Raw genomic sequence first — 24,439 nt, 5'->3', positions numbered from 1 at the left:
GAGGGAAGAGAGAGAAAATAACGTTTTTTTTTTTGCGTCCAGAAGGGAGGCTATCCCGTCACGGATTGTGGATGCAAAGAACTTCGACAGACAAAGCAGATATTTTTGGAATCGCTTCTGAAGCTACATCTTTCTGCACAAGGACGCCGGAGAAGGATGAATCTTGGAAGCAGCGGCGGCAGGAGCACGAGCGGGGATGGTGTGATATGTCCATAGACGGCGAGGGAGGGAGGGGAGAGAGCAAGGGAAAGAAAGAGGAGGGAGGGAGGGAGGAGAGTACTACGCCAGCTAAAGATGCTTTTTTTTGTAGAACCACGATGTATTACGACCATCCAATCGAGCGTTTCACATAATAGAGAAAACGATTATTTCTCGAAAGAAAAATACATTTTGGTCTGAACGGGAACGCAAGGTGAAATTGTTGACAGACGTTGACCGGGGAACACCGATTGAGAGAAGTGTAGGCTAGTCCGAACGGGTGCGGATGGCAGGGTGGCTGTTTTGACGCTCTTGTTCCCCTCTATTTCCTGATACCAGGCCCTGGGATAATCCGAAGAGTGCACCGGATATTGGGAAAAACCACCCCTCTGAGGCTATAACGGAATATTACTATTCATATAGCCTGAAGGACGGAGCAGAGAGACGCTACATACCAAAATGGGGCAAAAAGAGGTGGAGGAAGACAAGACATATGTTACGATGATAAGATTCTTTACAAATGTCATTATTATGTTATTATAGGGATCACTTATCGGGTGTAGGCTACGAGGTGCAGAATTGTGTGCAATCTCGCCGTTAAATTAATCCTATCAGATGAAATAGTTTTTGATAGGCTATTCTATCTGTCTATACCAATAGTAACAATAGGACACATTTATTTCGTCTATTGTTAATAATAATTGTAATTCATAACAACTTCCGTTATTTTGGACTTCTCCAATGTGCACCTGTCAAAATCTCCATACGAGTTTCCCTCTTCCACTTTCTAACGTCCCCGTATTTCATTCCCGTTTAGTCAATTCACGGTCGTTGATAATCAACTGAGTTTACCGGATTTATATGACGGAAAGTGTATGCAATAGCCGCATAGAAAAGGGCAAGTGCATGGGAGTAGCCTACCCGAGACTATAGGCCACGAAATTGTCATCACGACTACAACCGCTCTCTCCATTCCTCCCTGTGACCACATCGCTAGGCGTCTGTAATGTTGTTACGGCGGAGCCGTTCTGCCGCGAGGAACAGCGACACATTCCTCCCGAGAAAAACTGCGAGTTGATCTCCTTATCATCACATCATTTCGCTTTTCAAACGCACGGACATCATGACAAGCAAGGAGCTGTCCGTAGGCCAGTCGGCCCAATACGTCGGGCCTTACCGGTTGGAGAAAACCCTTGGGAAGGGGCAGACGGGTAAGCGATACTTCCACCGCTCTCTTTAAACTCACCAAGCGCAAAAGCTGCTATTATCAATGCACGGTAGATGAAAATAGTCATATCTTTAATGTATATTAGGCCGAGAAATACAATCGGTTGCCTAAAGAGTACGCTCTATGTGCGCCTGGACATGATGTCCTCAGTATTAATATGTGTGTATGTGATGTATGTCACAGTAGTGCTTGCAACTCACACGAGCGGGCCAATATGTCCAATAGTATTGCTATTTACAAATATCTGGGATCCGTAAGGTCAAGCATGCCGTCACGGCTTTTACATGGTTATGATGTTGCATGTAATATTATTTGTGAGTGTAGCTGTGTGCGGTGTGTCTGCTTGTTTGTGTGCGGTGTCTGTGTCCTTTACGAATGAATCCATGTGTCTCAGGTGTGCGTCTCATTGACAGTAACAGTACAGTCGTGGACCCAGTCGGCCGATCTCGGTATCTTTCACCTCCTGGTGCTCTGAAGTCTAACTAACTAACTAACTAACTAACTAACTAACTAACCGGTCACAGATTAAGCCTAGTCCAGGGCTAAAGGGAATCTTCATTCTCCATTGAATGGGCTTTTTAAATCCAGGATTAGGTTTAATTTGTTTCTGGGAAACCCGGACCTTTATATTGGAGCTAAGTGACCCTCCGCCATAGTAAAGTGGGCTCCTAGACGGCGGAGACTGGGCTAGCAGATTGAACTGATCTAATAAGGGCAGATGTACCACTCTCAGATTAAGCCTGTACTCTATTCCTGAACTAAACAACACTTTCTCCCCACTGAGCACGCTTTTTAATCTAGGAGTAGACTTAATCCTGGTCTGGGAATCTGGCCCTCGGTAGACTTGTTTAGACCTGAGTAGTGTGACCAGCTGACATGAATGGAAATCGACAGAGAGGACTGAAATTGCTTGGTTTATTATAGAGGTTCTGGTGAGTATCAGATGTCAGTGCTGGAAACAGGCAGGCGTAGCCTTAGTGGGTTGAACTGGTTGAACTATAAACAGGCCGATGTGGAGTGCAGCCGCTGAATTAGGCCGTTGGGTTCAGCATAGTCAAGTCGATATGGTAAAGCTCCGCCCGTGTCTCCTGTATTGTTCCGGTTCACTTGTTGGGAATGAGAATGGAACTCTGTTGAAAGTAAAGGGAACTAAAACGAACAAGACAAACTCAAAGCTATTCTCTCTCTCTTTTCTTACTTTCCGCTCTCTTTCTCCCTCCCCCCATCTCCTCTCCTCCTCCGCCCCCTCTCTCTCTCTCTCTCTCCTCAGGTTTGGTGAAGCTGGGAGTCCACTGTATCACGGGACAGAAGGTGGCCATAAAGATTGTGAACCGAGAGAAGCTGTCCGAGTCCGTCCTCATGAAGGTATGTTCCCGGAGAAGCGGCCCGCGTCCCAAATGGCACCCTTATTCCCTACAGCGTGCGCTACTTCCGACCAGAGCACGGGCCCTGGTCAAAAGTAGTGCTACTTCAACGGGGAATAAGGTGCCATTTGGGACTCAGACGCTCTCTGAGTCTGTCCTTCTGAAGGTCCAGTAGCCTACAGAGAGAGGCATGAGCCTGCTATTAGGCATTTGTACGAGCACATGATATAGACAGCCAGCGTGCTGTCGTTAATAATGAATGTATTTTGACATACAATAAGTCATCAGATTTTTCTTCCTCTTTGGTTCTTTTGTATTCTTCTTCTGGGGTAGAGGAGGTGTGTGTGTATAGGCTGTGCACTGTGTGTTCGCAAACTCTTTCTGTCACATTCGCTCACGGACGCTCGCTCGCATTCTCTCGCTCTCTCTATCGATCTCTTGCTATCTCTCGCTTCCGCACTTGCTCCTGCTATCTTTATCTTTATCTCCTCTCAATCTCTCTCTCTCTCTCGCTCTCTCTCTCCTCTGTTCGTACCTCCTTTCTCTCTCTCTACCTCCTCTCTCTCTCTCTCTCTCTCCTCTCTGTTCGTACCTCCTCTCTCTCTCTTTCTCCTCATACCTCCTCTCTCTCTCTCTCTCCTCTGTTCGTACCTCCTTTCTCTCTCTCTACCTCTCTCTCTCTCTCTCTCCTCTCTGTTCGTACCTCCTCTCTCTCTCTTTCTCCTCATACCTCCTCGCTCTCTCTCTCTCCTCTGTTCGTACCTCCTTTCTCTCTCTCTACCTCTCTCTCTCTCCTCTCTGTTCGTACCTCCTCTCTCTCTCTTTCTCCTCATACCTTCTCTCTCTCTCTCTCTCTCTCTCCTCTGTTCGTACCTCCTCTCTCTCTCTCTCCTCTGTTCGTAACTCCTCTGTGTTCGTACCTCCTCTCTCGCTCGCTCTCTCTCTCCTCGTACCTCCTTTCTCTCTCTACCTCCTGTCTGTTTGTACCTCCTCTCTCTCTCTCTCTCTTCCTCCTCTGTTCGTACCTCCTCTCTCTCTCTAACGCCTCTCTGTTCGTACCTCCTCTCTCTCTCTTCTCTGTTCGTCCTCTCTGTTCGTACCTCCTCTCTCTCTCTCTCTCTCTCTCTCTCTCTCTCTCCTCTCTGTTCGTACCTCCTCTCTGTTTGTACCTCCTCTCTCTCTCTCTCTCTCTCTCTCTCTCTCTCTCTCTCTCTCTCTCTCTCTCTCTCTCTCTCTCCTCTCTGTTCGTACCTCCTCTCTGTTTGTACCTCCTCTCTCTCTCTCTCTCTCTCTCCTCTGTTCGTACCTCCTCTTTCTCTCTCTCTCTCTCTCTCTCTCTCTCTCTCTCTCTCTCCTCTCTGTTCGTACCTTCTCTGTCCTCTCTGTTCGTAACTCCTCTCTCTCTCTCCGTTCGTACCTCCTCTCTCTCTCTCTCTCTCTGTTCGTACCTCCTCTCTGTTTGTACCTCCTCTCTCTCTCTCTCCTCTGTTCGTACCTCCTCTCTCTCTCTCTCTCTCTCTCTCTCTCTCTCTCTCTCTCTCTTTCTCTCTCTCTCTCCCCTCTGTTCGTACCTCCTCTCTCTCTCTCTCTCTCTCTCTCTCTCCTCTCTGTTCGTACCTTCTCTGTCCTCTCTGTTCGTAACTCCTCTCTCTCTCTCCTCTCTGTTCGTACCCCCTCTCTCTCTGTCTCTCTGTCTCCAGGTGGAGAGGGAGATAGCTATACTAAAACTAATAGAGCACCCTCATGTGCTGAAGCTGCATGATGTTTATGAGAATAACAAATACCTGTAAGTATATTATCCTCTTTTCTCACCCACACTCTTTCTGCCTGTCTCTTCTACTGTACCAAAACTCAATAATATACTAATATACTAATATACTGTGTGTATGTGTGTGAGTGTGTGCATGCATGTGTGTGTATGTGCGCGCACGATTGTGTGTGTGTGTGAGTGATAATTGGTGCTGTACTGAACGTGTGACATCATGAACAGGCCTATACATGTTTAAGCATGTACACATCAAAGTGTGTGAGAGTATGTACAGTCAGGGGGAAAAAGTATTTGATCCCCTGCTGATTTTGTACGTTTTCCCACTGACAAAGAAATGATCAGTCTATAATTTTAATGGTAGGTTTATTTGAACAGTGAGAGACAGAATAACAACAAAAAAATCCAGAAAAACGCATGTCAAAAATGTTATATATTGATTTGCATTTTAATGAGGGAAATAAGTATTTGACCCCTCTGCAAAACATGGCTTAGTACTTGGTGGCAAAACCCTTGTTGGCAATCACAGAGGTCAGACGTTTCTTGTAGTTGGCCACCAGGTTTGCACACATCTCAGGAGGGATTTTGTCCCACTCCTCTTTGCAGATCTTCTCTAAGTCATTAAGGTTTCGAGGCTGCCGTTTGGCAACTCGAACCTTCAGCTCCCTCCAGCTCCCTCCAGATTTTCTATGGGATTAAGGTCTGGAGACTGGCTAGGCCACTCCAGGACCTTAATGTGCTTCTTCTTGACACACTCCTGTGTGTTTTGGGTCATTGTCATGCTGGAATACCCATCCACGAACCATTTTCAATGCCCAGGCTGAGGGAAGGAGGTTCTCAACCATGATTTGACTGTACATGGCCCCGTCCATCGTCCCTTTGATGCGGTGAAGTTGTCCTGTCCCCTTAGCAGAAAAACACCCCCAAAGCATAATGTTTCCACCTCTATGTTTGACGGTGGGGATGGTGTTCTTGGGGTCATAGGCAGCATTCCTCCTCCTCCAAACATGGTGAGTTGAGTTGATGCCAAAGAGCTCCATTTTGGTCTCATCTGACCACAACACTTTCACCCAGTTGTCCTTTGAATCATTCAGATATTAATTGGCAAACTTCAGACGGGCATGTATATGTGCTTTCTTGAGCAGGGGGACCTTGCGGGCGCTGCAGGATTTCAGTCCTTCACGGCGTAGTGTGTTACCAATTGTTTTCTTGGTGACTATGGTCCCAGCTGCCTTGAGATCATTGACAAGATCCTCTCATGTAGTTCTGGGCTGATTCCTCACCGTTCTCATGATCATTGCAACTCCACGAGGTGAGATCTTGCATGGAGCCCCAGGCCGAGGTAGATTGACAGTTCTTTTGTGTTTCTTCCATTTGCGAATAATCGCACCAACTGTTGTCACCTTCTCACCAAGCTGCTTGGCGATGGTCTTGTAGCCCATTCCAGCCTTGTGTAGGTCTACAATCTTGTCCCTGACATCCTTGGAGAGCTCTTTGGTCTTGGCCATGGTGGAGAGTTTGGAATCTGATTGATTGATTGCTTCTGTGGACAGGTGTCTTTTATACAGGTAACAAACTGAGATTAGGAGCACTCCCTTTAAGAGTGTGCTCCTAATCTCAGCTCGTTACCTGTATAAAAGACACTTGGGAGCCAGAAATCTTTCTGATTAAGAGGGGGTCAAATACTTATTTCCCTCATTAAAATGCAAATCAATTTATAACATATTTTGACATGCGTTTTTCTGGATTTTTTTGTGGTTATTCTGTCTCTCACTGTTCAAATAAACCTACCATTAAAATTATAGACTGATCATTTCTTTGTCAGTGGGCAAACGTACAAAATCAGCAGGGGATCAAATACTTTTTTCCCTCACCGTATGTATGACCATGTACAGTGGGGAAATTAGTTTGTTATTATTATACACTTAAACATACATTATTTGATTCCTCTCTCCCCTCCCTCCCTCCCTCCCTCCCTCCCTCCCTCCCTCCCTCTCCCAGGTATCTGGTGTTGGAGCACGTCTCAGGAGGAGAGTTATTTGACTACCTGGTAAAGAAGGGCAGACTGACGCCTAAAGAGGCCAGGAAGTTCTTCAGACAGATCATCTCAGCGCTGGACTTCTGCCACAGCCACTCTATATGGTCAGACACTACAGCAATATATACACAGTCACTCTATATGGTCAGACACTACAGCAATATATACACAGTCACTCTATATGGTCAGGCACTACAGCAATATACACAGTCACTCTATATGGTCAGACACTACAGTAATATATACACAGTCACCCTATATGGTCAGACACTACAGCAATATATACACAGCCACTCTATATGGTCAGACACTACAGCAATATATACACAGTCACTCTATATGGTCAGACACTACAGTAATATATACACTGTCACTCTATATGGTCAGACACTACAGCAATATACACACAGTCACTCTATATGGTCAGACACTACAGCAATATATACACAGTCACTCTATATGGTCAGACACTACAGCAATATACACACAGTCACTCTATATGGTCAGACACTACAGTAATATATACACTGTCACTCTATATGGTCAGACACTACAGCAATATACACACAGTCACTCTATATGGTCAGACACTACAGCAATATATACACAGTCACTCTATATGTTCAGACACTACAGCAATATACACACAGTCACTCTATATGGTCAGACACTACAGCAATATATACACAGTCACTCTATATGGTCAGACACTACAGCAATATACACACAGTCACTCTATATGGTCAGACACTACAGCAATATATACACGGTCACTCTATATGGTCAGACACTACAGTAATATACTGTATACAGCAACATATACACAGTCACTCTATATGGTCAGACACTACAGTAATATACTGTATACAGCAACATGTACACAGTCACTCTATATGGTCAGACACTACAGTAATATACTGTATACAGCAATATATACACAGTCACTCTATATGGTCAGAGACACTACAGCAATATACTGTATACAGCAACATGTACACAGTCACTCTATATGGTCAGACACTACAGCAATATATACACAGTCACTCTATATGGTCAGACACTACAGCAATATATACACAGTCACGCTATATGGTCAGACACTACAGCAATATATACACAGTCACTCTATATGGTCAGACACTACAGTAATATACTGTATACAGCAATATATACACAGTCACTCTATATGGTCAGACACTACAGTAATATACCGTATACAGCAACATGTACACAGTCCCTCTATATGGTCAGACACTACAGCAATATACTGTATACAGCAATATATACACAGTCACTCTATATGGTCAGACACTACAGCAATATACTGTATACAGCAATATATACACAGTCACTCTATATGGTCAGACACTACAGCAATATACTGTATACAGCAATATATACACAGTCACTCTATATGGTCAGACACTACAGCAATATACTGTATACAGCAATATATACACAGTTACTCTATATGGTCAGACACTACAGCAATATACTGTATACAGCAACATGTACACAGTCACTCTATATGGTCAGACACTACAGTAATATGCTGTATACAGCAACATGTACACAGTCACTCTATATGGTCAGACTCTACATTAATGCAGTATATACAACTATATACTGTATATAGCTATTTACACTGAGAATACCAAACATTAGGAACACCTTCCTAATATTGACTTGCACCCCCACCTTTTACCCTCAGAACAGCCTCAATTCGTCAGGGCATGGACTCACAAGGTGTCAAGTGTTCCACAGGGATGCTGGTCCATGTTGACTCCAATGCTTCCCACAGTTGTGTCAAGTTGTCTGGATGTCCTTTGGGTGGTGGACCATTGTTGATACACAGGGGAAACTGTTGAGCGTGCAAACCCAGAAAGGCTTTCCAGTTCTTTAAAACACTTAAACCAGGGCGCCTGGCACCTAATACTATCCTGTTCAAATGCACTTACATCTTTTGTCTTGCCCATTCACCCTCTGAATGGCACACATACACAATCCATGTCTCAATTGTCTTAAGATTTAAAAATCCTTCTTTAACCCGTCCCCTCCCCTTCATCTACATTGATTGTAGTGGATTTAACAAGTGACATCAATAAGGGATCATAGATTTCACCCGGATTCACCTGGTCAGTCTGTGTGTACACTGTCACTCTATATGGTCAGAGCAATATATATACAGCCACTATGTCAGACCTGTTTCTCTAACCTGTGTGTGTGTGTGTGTGTGTGTGTGTGTGTGTGTGTGTGTGTGCGTGTGTGTGTGTGTGTGTGTGTGTGTGTGTGTGTGTGTGTGTGTGTGTGTGTGTGTGTGTAGTCATAGAGACCTGAAGCCTGAGAACCTGCTCCTGGATGAGAAGAACAACATCCGCATCGCTGACTTCGGCATGGCCTCCCTACAGGTGGGAGACAGCCTGCTCGAGACCAGCTGTGGGTGAGTATAGTGTGTGTGTGTGGAGAGGCGGGCGTACAGTATTTGGGGGCGGCAGGTAGCCTAGTGGTTAGAGCGTTGGGCCAGTAACCGAAAGGTTGCTGGATCGAATCCCCAAGCTGATCTGTCGTTCTGCCCCTGAACAAGGCCGTTAACCCACTGTTCCCCGGTAGGCCGTCATTGTGAATAAGAATTTGTTCTTAACTGACTTGCCTAGTTAAATAAAGGTTCAATAAATAAAAAATGTTAAAAACTACTGTCTTCTCTTTCTTCTGAACGATGACAGATCTCCTCACTACGCGTGTCCAGAAGTTATCAGAGTAAGTTCCCTTCTCTCTGTACGTCTGTGGCTTTCGCCTGGCCACAGACGTACACCGACAGTCTGTGTGTCTGGACTGTATGGATGAACAGTGAATCGATTTCATTCTCAGTGAGTGTCCTGCCGTCCTCTTGCATTGCAGGGGGAGAAGTATGACGGTCGCAGGGCAGATGTGTGGAGCTGTGGCGTCATCCTCTTTGCACTGCTGGTGGTAAGTACCTCTTCCTCTCCCTCCATCTCTTTCTTCCCCTCTATGTCGCTCGCTCTGTAACTCCCCTCTCTCCTCTCCTGTGTGTGTGTGTGTGTGTGTGTGTGTGTGTGTGTGTGTGTGTAGGGAGCTCTACCCTTTGACCATGACAACCTGCGCCAGCTCCTTGAGAAGGTGAAGAGCGGGGTGTTCCACATGCCCCACTTCATCCCGCCAGATTGCCAGGCCCTGCTTAAAGGAATGATCCAGGTCAACCCTGACAAGAGACTCACGGTACGGGGGGAGGAGAGGGGGAGGAGAGGGGGAGGATGGTGGAAGGGAGAGAGGAGAGGGAAGGGGGGGGATATGGAGCGAGGGAGGATGACGACGGGGCGAAGGAGAGCCAGGCCCCGCTCAAAGGCGTGATCCAGGTCAACCCTGACCGGGGACTCGCGGTACGGGGGGAGGAGAGGGGGAGGAGAGGGGTGAGGAAGAGAGAGACTCACGGTAAGTGACTAGACGTAGGAGGACTGTGTGGGTAAACTAACTGGCTGCGTCTGTGTTCTCTTACAGCTGGAAGCAATACAAAAACACTCCTGGTATCTGTAAGTACACTCGTCCCGTTGTACTCTGTTTTCAAATCAAAGACAGTCAGTTGAATAGTTCTACATGATGCTCGTGTATGTGGCCGTTTTCACGCAACTCTCTACTCATCCGAACTCTCTCCCCTCCATCTGTCTTTCTCTCTATCTCTCGCTTTCCCCCCTTTCCATATCTCTCCCCGGCCAGCGGTGGTCGTAACGAGCCGTGTCCGGAGCAGCCTCCTCCCAGGCGTGTGTGTGTGAAGAGGATCGTGTCGCTGACCGAGCTGGACCCTGATGTACTGGACAGCATGCACTCGTTGGGCTGCTTCAGAGACCGGGGGAAACTGACCCAGGACCTGCAGTGTGAGGAGTGAGTACTGTCTGGGCTGCTTTTAGAGACCGGGGGAAACTGACCCAGGACCTGCAGTGTGAGGAGTGAGTACTGTCTGGGCTGCTTTTAGAGACCGGGGGAAACTGACCCGGGACCTGCAGTGTGAGGAGTGAGTACTGTCTGGGCTGCTTTTAGAGACCGGGGGAAACTGACCCGGGACCTGCAGTGTGAGGAGTGAGTACTGTCTGGGCTGCTTTTAGAGACCGGGGGAAACTGACCCAGGACCTGCAGTGTGAGGAGTGAGTACTGTCTGGGCTGCTTCAGAGACCGGGGGAAACTGACCCAGGACCTGCAGTGTGAGGAGTGAGTACTGTCTGGGCTGCTTTTAGAGACCGGGGGAAACTGACCCGGGACCTGCAGTGTGAGGAGTGAGTACTGTCTGGGCTGCTTTTAGAGACCGGGGGAAACTGACCCGGGACCTGCAGTGTGAGGAGTGAGTACTGTCTGGGCTGCTTTTAGAGACAGGAGGAAACTGACGTGGGACCTGCAGTGTGAGTGTCCCTTGATGTGGCCCCTGTAGTGTCACCGTTCACTGGTTGCTGTGGAAATGAACTATTGATCTCTCTCTCGCTCTCTCTCACTCTTTCGCTCTCTCTCTCTCACTCTTTCTCTCTGTCAATTCCATTCAACATTCTCTTTATCTCTCTTTCTGTTTCTCTCGCTCCCCTTCTCCCTGCTAGTGTTTTCCTGCCTCTCTCTATCCTAGTATTTTTCTCTCTGCCTCTCCCTGGAGAAGTAAAGGTAATCCCGCCCAGGAAATAGGACTTTGTGGAGTATTGGGACAGGGCCTCTGATTGCGAGATTCCAGCAAAAAGAGACAATCTCTTTCTCTCTCTCGCTCTCTCTCTCTCTCTCGCTCTCTCTCTCTACTGACTGACCAATCTGCTTTTTTTGGCATGTCAAATGTTACATCACTCTGGCAAAGCATAAACATGACCACAGATATAAACAATGGCTCTTTCTCCTTCTACTGTTGTCCCGCCAACTCTCCCATTCACGTTATGCTCGAGTTCTGATTTAGCCATTCAGGCTGTAACTACACTCCTGCAACTGTTTCGTTATTGTTAATAAAACAATGGTATTCTGGTCAGATATGAACCCCAGCTATCGCCACACACTCTTTTTCAATCCCTGAATGTCTCTTACTCTCTCTCTCTCTCTCTCGTTCTCTCTCTCTCTCTCTCTCTCTCTCTCTCTCATTCTCTCTCTCGTTTTCTCAGAGACAACCAGGAGAAGATGATCTACTACCTCCTCTTGGACAGGAAAGAGCGTTACCCCAGCTGTGAGGACGAAGACCTGCCGCCCAGGAACGATATAGGTTAGAAAGAAAACCTTTAGACAACATTAGGCAACATGTATTAGAAAGAATCAACAAGCTCACCTAACCGACACTTATTGGACACTCTGATTACTCCGCAGTGTCCACAGTGCACTCTGATCACTCCCAGAGACATTCTATTCATTTTCTATTCTAACATAAGATTCTCAGAAATCATTTGGAACATTCTATTTCTAGCCAACTCTGACTTACTGATAGGTATCTGTGAAGCTAGCGACAGTAAGCAACATCTGCCGATTCTGTTTCAAAATAAAAGTCCTGCAATGAAACTTTTCAAAATAAATGTCCCGTGACAGAACTTTACAACAAGTTCAAGTTGGTCTGCAGTTTCTTTGTCCGACACGTCAGCATGTCAAAACCTCCCGACAAATTTGTGTTTTGATGCACCAGTGCTTTAAATAACGTAGGTTAAGAGGTGCTTTAACCTTTCTGTGTACCTCTGAGACCTGGATTCTAACCTTTCTAAGGTCTCCCAGCAGATCCCCCTAGGAAGCGGGTGGACTCTCCCATGCTGACCCGTCATGGCCGGTGCCGGCCGGAGAGGAAGAGTCTGGAGGTGCTGAGTGTAACGGAGCAGGGCTCCCCAACACCCACGCGCAGGGCGCTGGACACCTCCGCACACAGCCAGAGGTTAGACATAGATATATACACACATAAACACACACGCACACCGAATATGCACACACACACACACACACACACACAAATGCACGCACACACACATACACACAGGCACAGACACCCACACTCGTGCTTTGTGTTGTTGTACTAGTGTTGTCTGATGACTTCACTTGTGAAAGTTCCACATGTTTTGCACATACATGCAAAATTCTATTGCACATGTGAAATCATGTGAAACCATGGGGTTTTGGAACACTTCACATGTGATGATATTTCACGTGAAGTTTCACATGATCACATAACCTTTCACATGTGGATTCAAATTTTCACACGATGTCCTGCAAACAGGACAGGATGTCTCCGGAATGTGGCAAAATTGCTGCAGTGTTTTCCACACTTGATTACATTGTGTATGTTTATTTATACAGTAATAATTATTCAACATCTCCTCACCTGGGATTTGAACTCACAACCTCTTGGTTCACAGCATTCACATCTTCCTGCTACACCACCATGTCTGTGTCAATGACTGGTTTCACCTGTATTCCTACACTGGACTTCAAAGTAAATCTCAGCTTTGTACTCAAGAAAAACTATAATATTTATATTCAGGAGTAACATTATAACAGAATAATATGCCCCACTAACATTAGACAACTATACAGAAAAACCTCAAATTACTGAAATAAGTCAATTAAATCAATGAGAGAATAGTCATATTAACTGATAAATCAAATCAAATTGTATTTGTCACATGCGCCGAATACAACAGGCAACATGTACAGTGAAACCTTACAGTGAAATGCTTAATTACAAGCCCTTAACCAACAATGCAGTTTTAAGAAAAATACAAAATAATAATAATAATAAAAGTAACAAATAATTAAAGAGCAGCAGTAAAATAACAATAGCGAGACTATATACAGGGGGTGCCGGTAGAGTCAATGTGCGGGGGCACCGGTTAGTCGAGGTAATTGAGGTAATATGTACATGTAGGTAGAGTTATTAAAGTGACTATGCATAGATAATAACAGAGTTTAGCAGCAATGTAAAAGAAGGGGGGGGTCAATCCAAATGTTCTGGGTAGCCATTTGATTAGATGTTCAGGAGTCTTATGGCTTGGGGATAGAAGCTGTTTAGAAGCCTCTTGGACCTAGACTTGGTGCTCCGGTACCGCCTGCCGTGCGGTACCAGAGAGAACAGTCTATGATTAGGGTGGCTGGAGACTTTGTCAATTTTAAGGGCCTTCCTCTGACACCGCCTGGTATAGAGGTCCTGGATGGCAGGAAGCTTGGCCTCAGTGATGTACTGGGCCGTACTCACTACCCTCTGTAGTGCCTTGCGGTCGAAGGCTGAGCATTTGCCATACCAGGCAGTGATGCAAACCGTCAGGATGCTCTCGGTGGTGCAGCTGTAGAACCTTTTGAGGATCTGAGGACCCATGCCAAATCTTTTCAGCCTCCTAAGAGGGAATAGGTTTTGTCGTGCCCTCTTCACGACTGTCTTGGTGTGCTTGGACCATGTTAGTTTGTTGGTGATGTGGACACCAAGGAACTTGAAGCTCTCAACCTGCTCCAATACAGCCCCGTCGATGAGAATTGAGGCGTGCTCGGTCCTCCTTAGCTAAAATAGCTAAAATAGCAGTGCAGACGGCACTATTTTTTTCTATGTGCAGAGATGTATTATAGGTAATGAATGTGTATGTGGCTTCTTAGAATGCTACAAAGTTTGTGATGCAGCAGCAAGAACAGCTGTACCCCAAATCCAGAGGTTGTGAGTTCAAATCCAATCTGGGGACGTATTGATAAGACAGTACTAAGTGATTTTTGTCAAATATTGTCATTGATGAAAGATTTTTCCACCTTTTTTTAATGACACGTTTTAGCTCAACAGCGTACCACTGACCTTAAAACCCCCATACCATTTCACTGCTTCCCTTTAACAAAAGAAACGTGAAGCTGAAATTGAGCTGACATTTTTCCATGGAAAATATAAGAGACACATTAGGTCAGTCGTTGACGTGTGTTCGACATAGAGTTCACGCGTTAACACCACCTTTTCACATGCGAGGAGAATAACGTGTTTTCACCTCACATGCGGAATTTGCACTTTCGCTTGTAAAAAAAACAACTTTCGGCTGAAAATCGGTGTTGCGCTTTCACGTGAAAAAAAAAGGTTGAAATGTTGTGACGTGTCGTTTCATGTGATCACGTGTTGCTTTTACATGTTGTCACATTAACTTGACGTAAGGTCACGTGAAATTCGTGTGGTTTTTCCAGAAGGGGGACCGCGCTATGTGTTACTGTACCGGTGTTGTCTGATACTGGTATTTTTGTCCTCCAGGTCTCGTTCAGTCAGTGGAGCTTCAACAGGACTCTCGTCAAGTCCTCTTAGCAGTCCCAGGGTAAGTCACGCTTGGCCAACTCTTTTACAAATAGACACACATTTACACTACCTGATTATTATTATAGAGGTGGTTCTACTGTAGAATTTATAAAATACCTTACCTGTAATATCAGTATATTGTTGTACGTAAGTATATCTTAGATATGCTGAACTCACATTCCGATGAGACTACCTTTGTTCATGGTGAAATGTGCTACTGCACAGCTACGCTACTGTGATTTGATTGTGCTTCTCTGTAATGAACTGAAGTGTAATTGTAATTGTAACTGTTCTTCTGAGACTGTCATTTGTCCTGACTGTCCATCACCCTCATACTGTCCCATGCTGAGCCATTACCCATACCATAGATACCATCACATACACACACACACACACACACACACTCACACACACCAATAGTAAGGGCCTAGAAGCAGACGAGACACAGACTGATAGGATCACATATTTGCCCTCAAATTGAAAGGGTCTCTGGCCCTTTATTCAAAATGGACCCTATTAAATTAACATAATAAGAGAAATAACAGAATATAAATCTCTACCATTAGAAATGTAAGTACAATCAGACTACAGTATATTCATAAATCATAACTCATGACCATTGCTCTCTTCATCTTTCCTTCCCTCCTCTCCGTCCCTCCGTCCTTTCTCTTCCCACCCATCAGAGCCCAGTTTTCACTTTCAGCCAATCAGAAGTCACCTCCGCCTCCACCACCCACTCCAAAGACCCCAAACCAGGAAGTACCACCACTCCCCGACCGTCACAACGGATGACTGTGCCCGACCCCAAAACCCAGACCCTGCCCTCCAAAGGGCTCTCCGATCGCCCTCACCTCCAGTCCATGAAGTCACTACCTCTCCAAGCTCCTCCCTCTCCGTCACCCATCCTCTCCCCCATCCCTCGCTTCTTCTTTTTCCCCGCCCCCTCCGTCTTTAAGTCGGTCACTAAGAGCGTCTATCCTAACTCTGCCCCTGTGCCACAGGTCACCCCTCAGGGGTCTCCACTCCCCACCCCCCTAGGCACCCCCGTCCACCACCCCCAGCACCCCCCGCCCACCCCTCCCTCCTCCTCCTCTTCCTCCTCCTCCTCGCGGGCGGAGGGAGGCTGCGGGGGTGTGGGCGGGGGTGGATCCCTCTCCCTAACTCCACCCTCCAGCCCCGGAGGCAGCGGGGGGATGGCCGCCAGTAGCTCCGCCCACTGGAGGACACGCCTCAACTCCTTCAAGAACAACCTGCTGGGTTCGCCACGCTTCCACCGACGCAAACTGCAGGGTGAGAGAGAGAGGGGGGAGTGTGTGTAAGAAGGACATTCAGAAATTTCAGAACGAGCAATGTCAGAGTCCGGAATATAAATATATATGTGTGTATAGACAGTATGGACAGTATAGGAATAGGAAAGGTGTGTACAGTAGCAGTTACAGTGTCTTCAGAAAGTGTTCATACCCCTTGACTTAACACAACAAAATGTAAGGCCTGAATTCAAAATGGATTAAACATATTTCTTTGCGGCACCCATCTACCAATAATAACACATAATGACAAAGTGAATACATGTTTTTAGACATTTTTGTAAATCATTGTTTTCTAAATTCTTTAAGCTCTGTCCAATTAATTGCTGATCATTGCTAGACAACCATTTTCAAGTCTTGCCATAGATTTTCAAGCAGATTTAAGTCAAAACTATAACCCGCCCACTCAAGAACATTCACTGTCTTCTTGGTAAGCAACTCCAGTTTCGATTTGTGTTTCTTTTGTGTTTCGAGTTATTGTCCTTCTGAAAGGTGAATTAATTTACCAGTGTCTGGTGGAATGCAGACTGAACCAGGTCTTCCTCTAGGATTTTGCCTGTGCTTCGCTCCATTCCGTTTCTTTTGTATCCTGAAAAACTCTCCAGTCCTTAACTATTACAAGCATACCCATAACATGATGCAGCCACCACTATGCTTGAGAATACGGAGAGTGGTACTCAGTAATGTGTTTTTTTGGATTTGCCCCAAACAACACTTTGTATTCAGGCTGAAAAGTGAATTGCTTTGCCACAATTTTTGCAGTATTACTTTAGTTCCTTGTTGCAAACAGGATGCATGTTTTGGAATATTTGTATTCTGTACAGGCTTCAATTAGGTTAGTATTGTGGAGTAACTACAACGTTGTTGATCCATCCCCAGTTGTCTCCTATCACAGCCATTCAACTCTGTAACTGTTTTAAAGTCACCATTGGCCTCATGGTGAAATCCCCTAAGCGATTTCCTTCATATCCGGCAATTGAGTTAGGAAGGATGCCTGTATCTTGGTAGTCAATTGGTGTATTGATACACCATTCAAAGTGTAATTAATAACTTCACCGTGCTCAAACGGATATTCAATGTCTGCTTTTTTTAACCCATGTACCAATAGGTGCCTTTCTTTGCGAGGCATTGGAAAACCTCCCTGGTCTTTCTGGTTGAATCTGTGTTTAAAATTCACTGCTCGACTGAGGGACTTTACAGATAATTGTATGTGTGAGGTACAGAGATGAGGCAGTCATTCAAAAATCATGTTAATCACTATTTCTGCACCTATTATGTGAGTTATTCAGCACATTTTTACCCCCTGAATGTATTGAGGCTTGCCATAACAAAAGCGTTGAATACTTATTGACTCGAGACATTCCAGCTTTTCATTTGGTATTCATTTGTAAAAATGTCTAAAAACATAATTCCACTTTGACAATATGGGGTATTGTGTGTAGGCCAGTGAAAATAAATCTATATAATCCAGTTTAAATTCAGGCTGTAACACAACAAAATGTGGAAAAAGTCAAGGGGGTGTGAATACTTTTCTGAAGGCACTGTATATAGGATGAGCCAAGACTAGAATACAGTATATACATATGAATTGGGTAAAACACTATGCAAACATTATTAAGGTGACCAGTATGTGCATATTCTGTTCTCAACGTAGCCACAGTCTCTTCTACCATTGCAGAAGGACCGTACTGTACTCCACGGTGCTCAGATTAATTAGACAGATTGGTCATTAAATCAATGAAACTGAAACCTCATCAAGTGATGTCATCAAGTTCTACTTCTCTCCGCTCTACTTGCGCTCTACTTCCTCCCTACTCACCCTCTCTCTCTTTTTCTATCTCCCCCTCTCTCTCTCTATATATATAACTCACCATCTCTCTCCCTCTGACTCTCTCTTCTCTCTCTCTCTCTCCATCTCTCTCTTTGTGCTCTCCTGTAGTTCCAACACCGGAGGACATGTCCAGTCTAACTCCAGAATCAAGCCCAGAGTAAGTAGATAATCCTAGACATACACAGTTAGTCTATCTATATCCACCGGAATGACTGTCCTGCCTGTCATGTAAAATGAGATCTTATCTGCTAGCCTGTAATACGTTTCGATGCTGCATGTTTCGGGAACACTTTATATCAACTTCCTGGAATAAGTCATTCTACATGCTTATAAATGTTCATGAATGATTATAAGCACCTCTATTTAACATAGCAGAAATATGAATATATGACTGTTAAAAATGCTTCTGAATGGCAGGCTGGCCAAGAAGTCGTGGTTTGGGAACTTCATCAACCTGGAAAAGGAGGAACAGATATTTGTTGTCATTAGAGACAAACCGCTTAGTTCCATCAAAGCTGATATAGTCCATGCCTTCCTGTCTGTGAGTATCTCTGTCTATCCTCTATCCTCGCTCATTCTTCCTCTCTATCTCTCTCGGACAACTCTCTCTTTCTCTCTCTCCCTCTCTTTATCTATCCCCTCTCTCAATCTATCCTCTCCCTCTCTCTCTCTCTCTCTTTATCTATCCTCTCTCTATCTATCCTCTCTCTTTATCTATCCTCTCTCTCTTTATCTATCCTCTCTCTCTCTTTATCTATCCTCTCTCTCTTTATCTATCCTCTCTCTCTCTTTATCTATCCTCTCTCTCTCTCTCTTTATCTATCCTTTCTCTCTCTCTCACTAACTCCTTCTCTTTTACCTCTGTACCTTCCCCTACTTTCAGTGAAAGGCCTGCACAGCCATGATACAAAGATACACAACCACCTTCATAAAACATGAACACATAAACGTAGATGGAAAGTCTTGTAATGCGTGTAAAGCGGTTTCCACCTCTCGTTTCCAATGCGGTGCTGTTACATTGCATCTGTTCAGATCCCGTCCCTGAGTCACAGCGTCATCTCCCAGACCAGCTTCAGAGCAGAGTACAAGTCCTCTGGTGGCCCCTCCGTCTTCCAGAAGCCTGTTAAGTTCCAGGTGGACATCGCCTTCTCTGAGGGAGAGAGGGAGAGAGAGAGGGAGCGAGCCGAGAGGGAAGGAAAGAGGGAAACTGGCATCTACAGCGTGACGTTCACCCTAATATCAGGTAGTGGTTCCCAGACTTGTTTGTGTTACAGTAAGACTTAAAAAAAAAAAAAGTGTTCTTGCTACCCACTTAAGGCAAATTGTCACTTCGTTATCCATTGATGTCAATGGGAGTAGGATTTTCAAGTGAAAATGTGACTTCAGCGGAAGTTATGATTCGCTTGAAGTTACAGTTTCATTTTGTCCATGAGACTTTTATTTGCAAAAAAATGTGTAATCAGTGTTTGGTAACCCATGTTTGGCATGATTTTGTCCTATATTTTATCCCGTGATTATATCCCCGACATATACCACAAAACTGTCCGGAGACAGTTAACAGAACTCATTATACATGTAGGTCGTTCATCTTAAAGTCATCCCCGTATTGATGCGGGGCAGTGTATACCTTGGCTGAGTATTTGTCTGACTCTTTAGGTCCAAGTCGCAGGTTCAAGAGAGTGGTGGAAACGATTCAAGCCCAGCTACTGAGTACTCACGATCAACCATCTGTGCAGGCACTGGCTGGTTGGTCCCCACACACACACACACACACACACACACACACACACACACACACACACACACTATTTATATCTCTGTCTTCATCAAACTCATGTCTTTTGATCTTTCTCTCCCCAGATGAGAAGAATGGGCAGCTGACCTCGCGTCCGCCCGGCACCCCGACCCGGCAGAACTCCCGACGTTCGGAAGGAGGTGGGGACCGGGGCGAGAGGTGTGAGCGCGGTGACACGGGGATAGGGGGCAGCGGGAGCGTGCTTCAGAGGAAGGGCTCGGGCAAAGACAAGACCAGACTCCTTTCCTCCAACGGGACACAGTCTCAGCCCTGAGGGAACAGTGTGGAAACAGACGTCAACAGAACAGGATAGGGCAGACCGTTAGAGAGGGATGACATTAGAGAACAACACAGACAAAAAACCCCTCGGACTACCACCATCACCACGACCACCGTCACATCAACCGAACCACCTGACCCAGCAATCGTCATCACAAACCACTGCTTCAACCTGAAACGGGCCCGACGAGATAGTTGGCCCACCCAAGATAGAAGAAAAGAGCGGACGAGAGGAAAACGCAGTGTCGCTCACAGACTTGCTTCAGAAGAGAAGCCAAGATCAGAAAAACGTCTAATTGTACATTTGAAGTACAACACGTCATGCAACTGTCAACAACAATATGGAGCCAGTACAATAATCAGGCAGACTTATATGGGGAAAGGCAGGCTCTGAATGGTTAAAGGATAAAGTTATCCGGTCTACAACCAATAAGATGAAAACCATTGTGGAATTTCGAAAATAATATCACCAATTATAACAGTGTTTCCCAGTCGACGCGGATCCACTTTTACGTTTTACCTAACATCGTTTTTTTGGGGGGGTCAGTGAGAGTGAAATATTACGGGTCAAGTCAATTTAGTGGCTATCAAGGAAACGGACAGGTTGGGTCCTTTCACTGGATTCTCAGTAACGATAAGTTACGAGAACAGAAACATGGTGGAATTTAAGATAAGGATGAGGAAGACTGCATCAAAATCAGAGTGAAGCGTCCAAATGCATCTTTGCATCCAAGTAGCTCCAAAGACGTCAATACAGCTATTTGAACAAAAATAAAGACAAATATCTGTTTTCTCTATAACTAAGCAGGACAATTGTATGATTCCTAAAATACAATTGAAACAAACTTATGAAAACCACCTTGCCTTGAAATGACGATTAAGCAACCGGATATCTCTACGGATATCACCCAAGTTGAAAGGGGAAAAAGAACAGACAAGGCACAGAAGAAAGTCTCAACACCCCCCCCCCCCCACTACAACTGACATCTGGAACACGGAGAGATTTCAAACAGAGAATGGAACGATATACTTGGAATCGTTCGAGTAATCCTCAGCAGATCCTCAGAATGACGTGCACAGACGAAGATGTTGTGGTCCACAGGAAGTACAAAACCTTTCAGTGGAGAATCGATTCATCTGGTTTAGTTGTCTCTATGGGGCCAAGCCTGTGGTGTTCACTCCAAGAGGACTGAACCAAGCCCTCCACATCCATTATTGTCTTCTACAGAAAACAACCGACCCTCCCTCCCTTACGTTCCCAATATGGCCGACATGGGGCACTGAATGATGCGGCTTTTGAAAAGGCCCTCGACACCTTAAACTGATTTGTTCTGTTAAGAGAGCAGAAAGAGGGAGGGAGGGAGGTGGAAAAGCTTGTTTCAAGAAACAAAAGAGAGAGACTGTCTTAAGGATGACAGAGAGAAAGACATTGAAACTGATGCACACTCATTCTCAGGAGAGGAAAGAAACAGACCACACACAAAAAGAATGAATTCCATTTAGCTTTTTGGTTCCTTTTTCCTTTTGTTTATGTGATTTGAGCGCAAATGAGTTTGATGTTTGCCGCCAACAAAATGGAGGATAACGCTAACCAAGTGAATGTCAAAAACAAAAAACACTATTGTAAAAGTATTTTATTTTATTTATGTCATAGATTTATTTAATATTTATTTATGTATTTATTTGTTGATTTATATATTGTAAAGTGGAAAGATAGTGGAAAGGGAAGTTGCTGACAAGAATAGAGGGGAAAGTTCTGTTGGAATATTGGAACAGCATTGAAACTGACAAAAATGGCTGCTGTAGTTGAAACCAGATTGAACCCTCTTTTCCAGAGCAGGACAGAAAACAACCTCTTGTCCATTCATTCCTCAATGTTTTAGAAACCAGTGCTGCAAAAATCCTTCCAGATCCTTTTGATGTTGTGTCTTTATTGTTGATTTGTCTTTGTTTGGTATAATGAAGATAATTTCCAATTTAAAGCAACAAAACAAAGCAAAAACAAAACACATTTTAAGAAATGAACCAAGGATAGATTTGATGCTTTGGGAATTTCTGCGATGGCAAAAAAAAAAATGAAAATCTTCCATGAAGTAAATAAAAAAATGATCTCGTAGACACTTGAAAAAGCAGAGGAGAGCAGGAAAGGGTGGGGGTAGTAATCTCCAATTCCTTCTCTGTCATATTCTGCTAGAATGTTGTTACTTAAGGGTACACGCCACATAAAAACACTGACTGAGGGCCCAACCCCACGTGCAGAACACAAACAGCATTCACACACACACACACACGGACCCTTCAAAAACAGAAACCCTCCTGTTCTTTCAGAGAGAAAAAAAACTATTAAAAACTGGACCTTAACATTGGAACGCACTGTCCTAAAAGACACAAAACAAATAGTGGTTTCCTTCTACCATCCCTTCGCCCTTGGCCACTGCCCTGCCCCCTCCACCTCCTTCATTACGACCCCCCTCATACCCCTTCCCCTTGCACAGAGCACCAAAAGAAAACGCAGGTTTCGTTCTAGTCCCTCCCTAGTCCCTCGTCGTCAGTCGACACCTATGATCAGCCTCACGCGATGGCTGTGACCACGACACAGTAACTAAGACTCACCGCAGCGCGGTATGCCGCGTCCCCATCGTCACACTTCATATCAGTCAGAGTCAACACACTGCTACACGACTCCTCGTACAGCAAACAGGGCCATGCTGTAGCCAGGAGACGCAGGACAGTAGGTTATTGTAACTCTTTACTTAGCGTACTCTCTGTCTATAACGGCTGTACTGTATACTTCACTGGTGTGAAACGGCCATTTACCACGATATACGAAAAGAGTGGGTGGAAGTGTTCCTCTTTTTCCTTACCTGGGGCTCGTCTTGCTCAACCCTTCCACACAGCAAAGAACATGATTATGGCTTGTTGACTTTTAGTAGCTCACCTCTCAGTGTAGCTCACACCCTTCACTCAAGTCCTTTTTGGCAGGAATCATGTACCCATTTTCCTAATATCGTGCCGACTCGAACCGTACTGTGCTGTCTGGGATATTTTCCTTTCACATTGTCCTTTCCAGCATGGTGGATGTGTAACCATGCTAGCCGAGCTAGTCGCCAGTGAAATGCTGCGTGACACAACTGGAAAGCAATGTAGGGGATGATGACTGAATGTTATTGTTTTTTTACTGCATTCATTTAGGTGGCATATGAATCTAGCACCGTCTTGCACAGATTAGTAGTAGTGAGAGTTTGCATAGCCGAGAATGAGTTTGGGCGCCTTAAGATGATGCGTACGGAGGGAGGTACATGCCTGTTATATTTGCTCGACCTGTGCATTTGTGTGCCCCGTCCGAGAACCTCATCCTACCCCCCCCCCCCCCCCCCCCCCGCCACATTCTAATGCTAGGTCAGAGGTCAGGGGTCATGTGAATGGGAGCTAGATGTGATACAAGACCCCACAGTGACACAAGACCCCACAGTCTTTCATTCTCCATGACCCTGTGCTAAAAACCAGAGAGGGGTCGTGGGAGACAGCGTTACCCCTACCTTTGTATAGGTGGAGTAGGCCTCTCCCTGCCTATTTCTGCTGCTCCACGTCTAAAAGAGTTTGGCTTCTATTGGTTTCAATTGGCGTTGTTGAGGCCAGAGGGCCTGGACGTTGCTCTTACTGAGAGCTTTGACGCCCCGCCTCGTCTCGCCTGAAAACAAAAACTAGGGGAAAAACTGGCTGGAGACACAACTAGAGCGAAACCCTTCTTAGACATTCTGTGTAAATAACCGTTCAGAGTAAATGATGGGATGAGGGGGAGGCGTTTGACCCCCTCATTGCGGGTGAATCTCTCCAACCACCTCAACTCCCTCCTTGCCCCCTTCCTACACCCTCATTATCTCTTTGTATCTCTTCTTGAACGCCCCCATCCTCTCATCCAGATGAAAATACCTCAACCCCAGCCCGTCCTTATATAATCACACCCCTCCCCATGTGTCTGTCCATTGAATACAGTATGAAACCATGTCTTGATTCTTTATTCACACTGTACTCACAATATGATTATTGTTGTCATCATTATTGATCATTCCAAGATTGTAAAACTGTTATTCCCCCCTTCATACACAGTAGGACAAAACAATTCTTAAAAATTCAAAACAGAAATTTGGGGGAAAACAACATGACGAGGAGGATTAAATAAGAAATGTCTGTATTATATTTAAAAAATAAAATGAAAGTGCACTACTATGATTATTATTATTGCCTGTGATAAATAACGAACAATAAACTACATCAGAAGTTAAGAAACTGTGCCTCAATTCCTACTCTTCTATTAATTAGGATTACTGACCATAAATTGTGCTCAACATCTGCATTTTCTTTAGCAAA

The 24,439-nt window shown here is 45.0% G+C and overlaps 1 protein-coding gene across 5 annotated transcripts; it reads left to right on the top strand.

Annotated features, from left to right (window-relative positions):
- Positions 1-8: 8 nt before the first annotated feature.
- brsk1b (BR serine/threonine kinase 1b) lies at positions 9-24,354 on the top strand. Of its 5 annotated transcripts, none has more exons than XM_029727192.1 (19): positions 9-1,409; positions 2,697-2,791; positions 4,491-4,576; positions 6,557-6,697; positions 8,917-9,033; positions 9,317-9,350; positions 9,492-9,560; positions 9,684-9,830; positions 10,110-10,141; positions 10,326-10,490; positions 11,732-11,829; positions 12,330-12,480; positions 14,815-14,875; positions 15,540-16,146; positions 18,103-18,151; positions 18,412-18,535; positions 19,027-19,237; positions 19,651-19,740; positions 19,855-24,354. In XM_029727192.1, the coding sequence occupies exons 1-19, from the start codon at positions 1,322-1,324 to the stop codon at positions 20,061-20,063; spliced, it is 2,574 nt and encodes an 857-aa protein (XP_029583052.1). In that variant the 5' UTR covers positions 9-1,321; the 3' UTR covers positions 20,064-24,354. The 5 variants fall into 5 exon arrangements, with proteins under 5 accessions (XP_029583052.1, XP_029583051.1, XP_029583053.1 ...); XM_029727191.1 differs by having other exon boundaries at positions 12,327-12,480; XM_029727193.1 differs by having other exon boundaries at positions 12,318-12,480; positions 15,858-16,146.
- Positions 24,355-24,439: the final 85 nt, after the last annotated feature.

This window comes from Salmo trutta, chromosome 32, assembly GCF_901001165.1.
Source record: "Salmo trutta chromosome 32, fSalTru1.1, whole genome shotgun sequence".
Taxonomy (NCBI): domain Eukaryota; kingdom Metazoa; phylum Chordata; class Actinopteri; order Salmoniformes; family Salmonidae; genus Salmo; species Salmo trutta.
Note: the sequence above shows the minus strand (reverse complement) of the source record. Positions and strands in the feature narration are given on the sequence as shown.

Bases quoted from the DNA above. Each gene is read 5' to 3' on its own strand.
- brsk1b (XM_029727190.1), top strand. From the start codon at position 1,322: ATGACAAGCAAGGAGCTGTCCGTAGGCCAGTCGGCCCAATACGTCGGG. The intron at 10,142-10,325 runs GTAAGTACACTC...CTCCCCGGCCAG, and splicing joins CAAAAACACTCCTGGTATCT to CGGTGGTCGTAACGAGCCGT. The intron at 18,152-18,411 runs GTAAGTAGATAA...TCTGAATGGCAG, and splicing joins ACTCCAGAATCAAGCCCAGA to GCTGGCCAAGAAGTCGTGGT.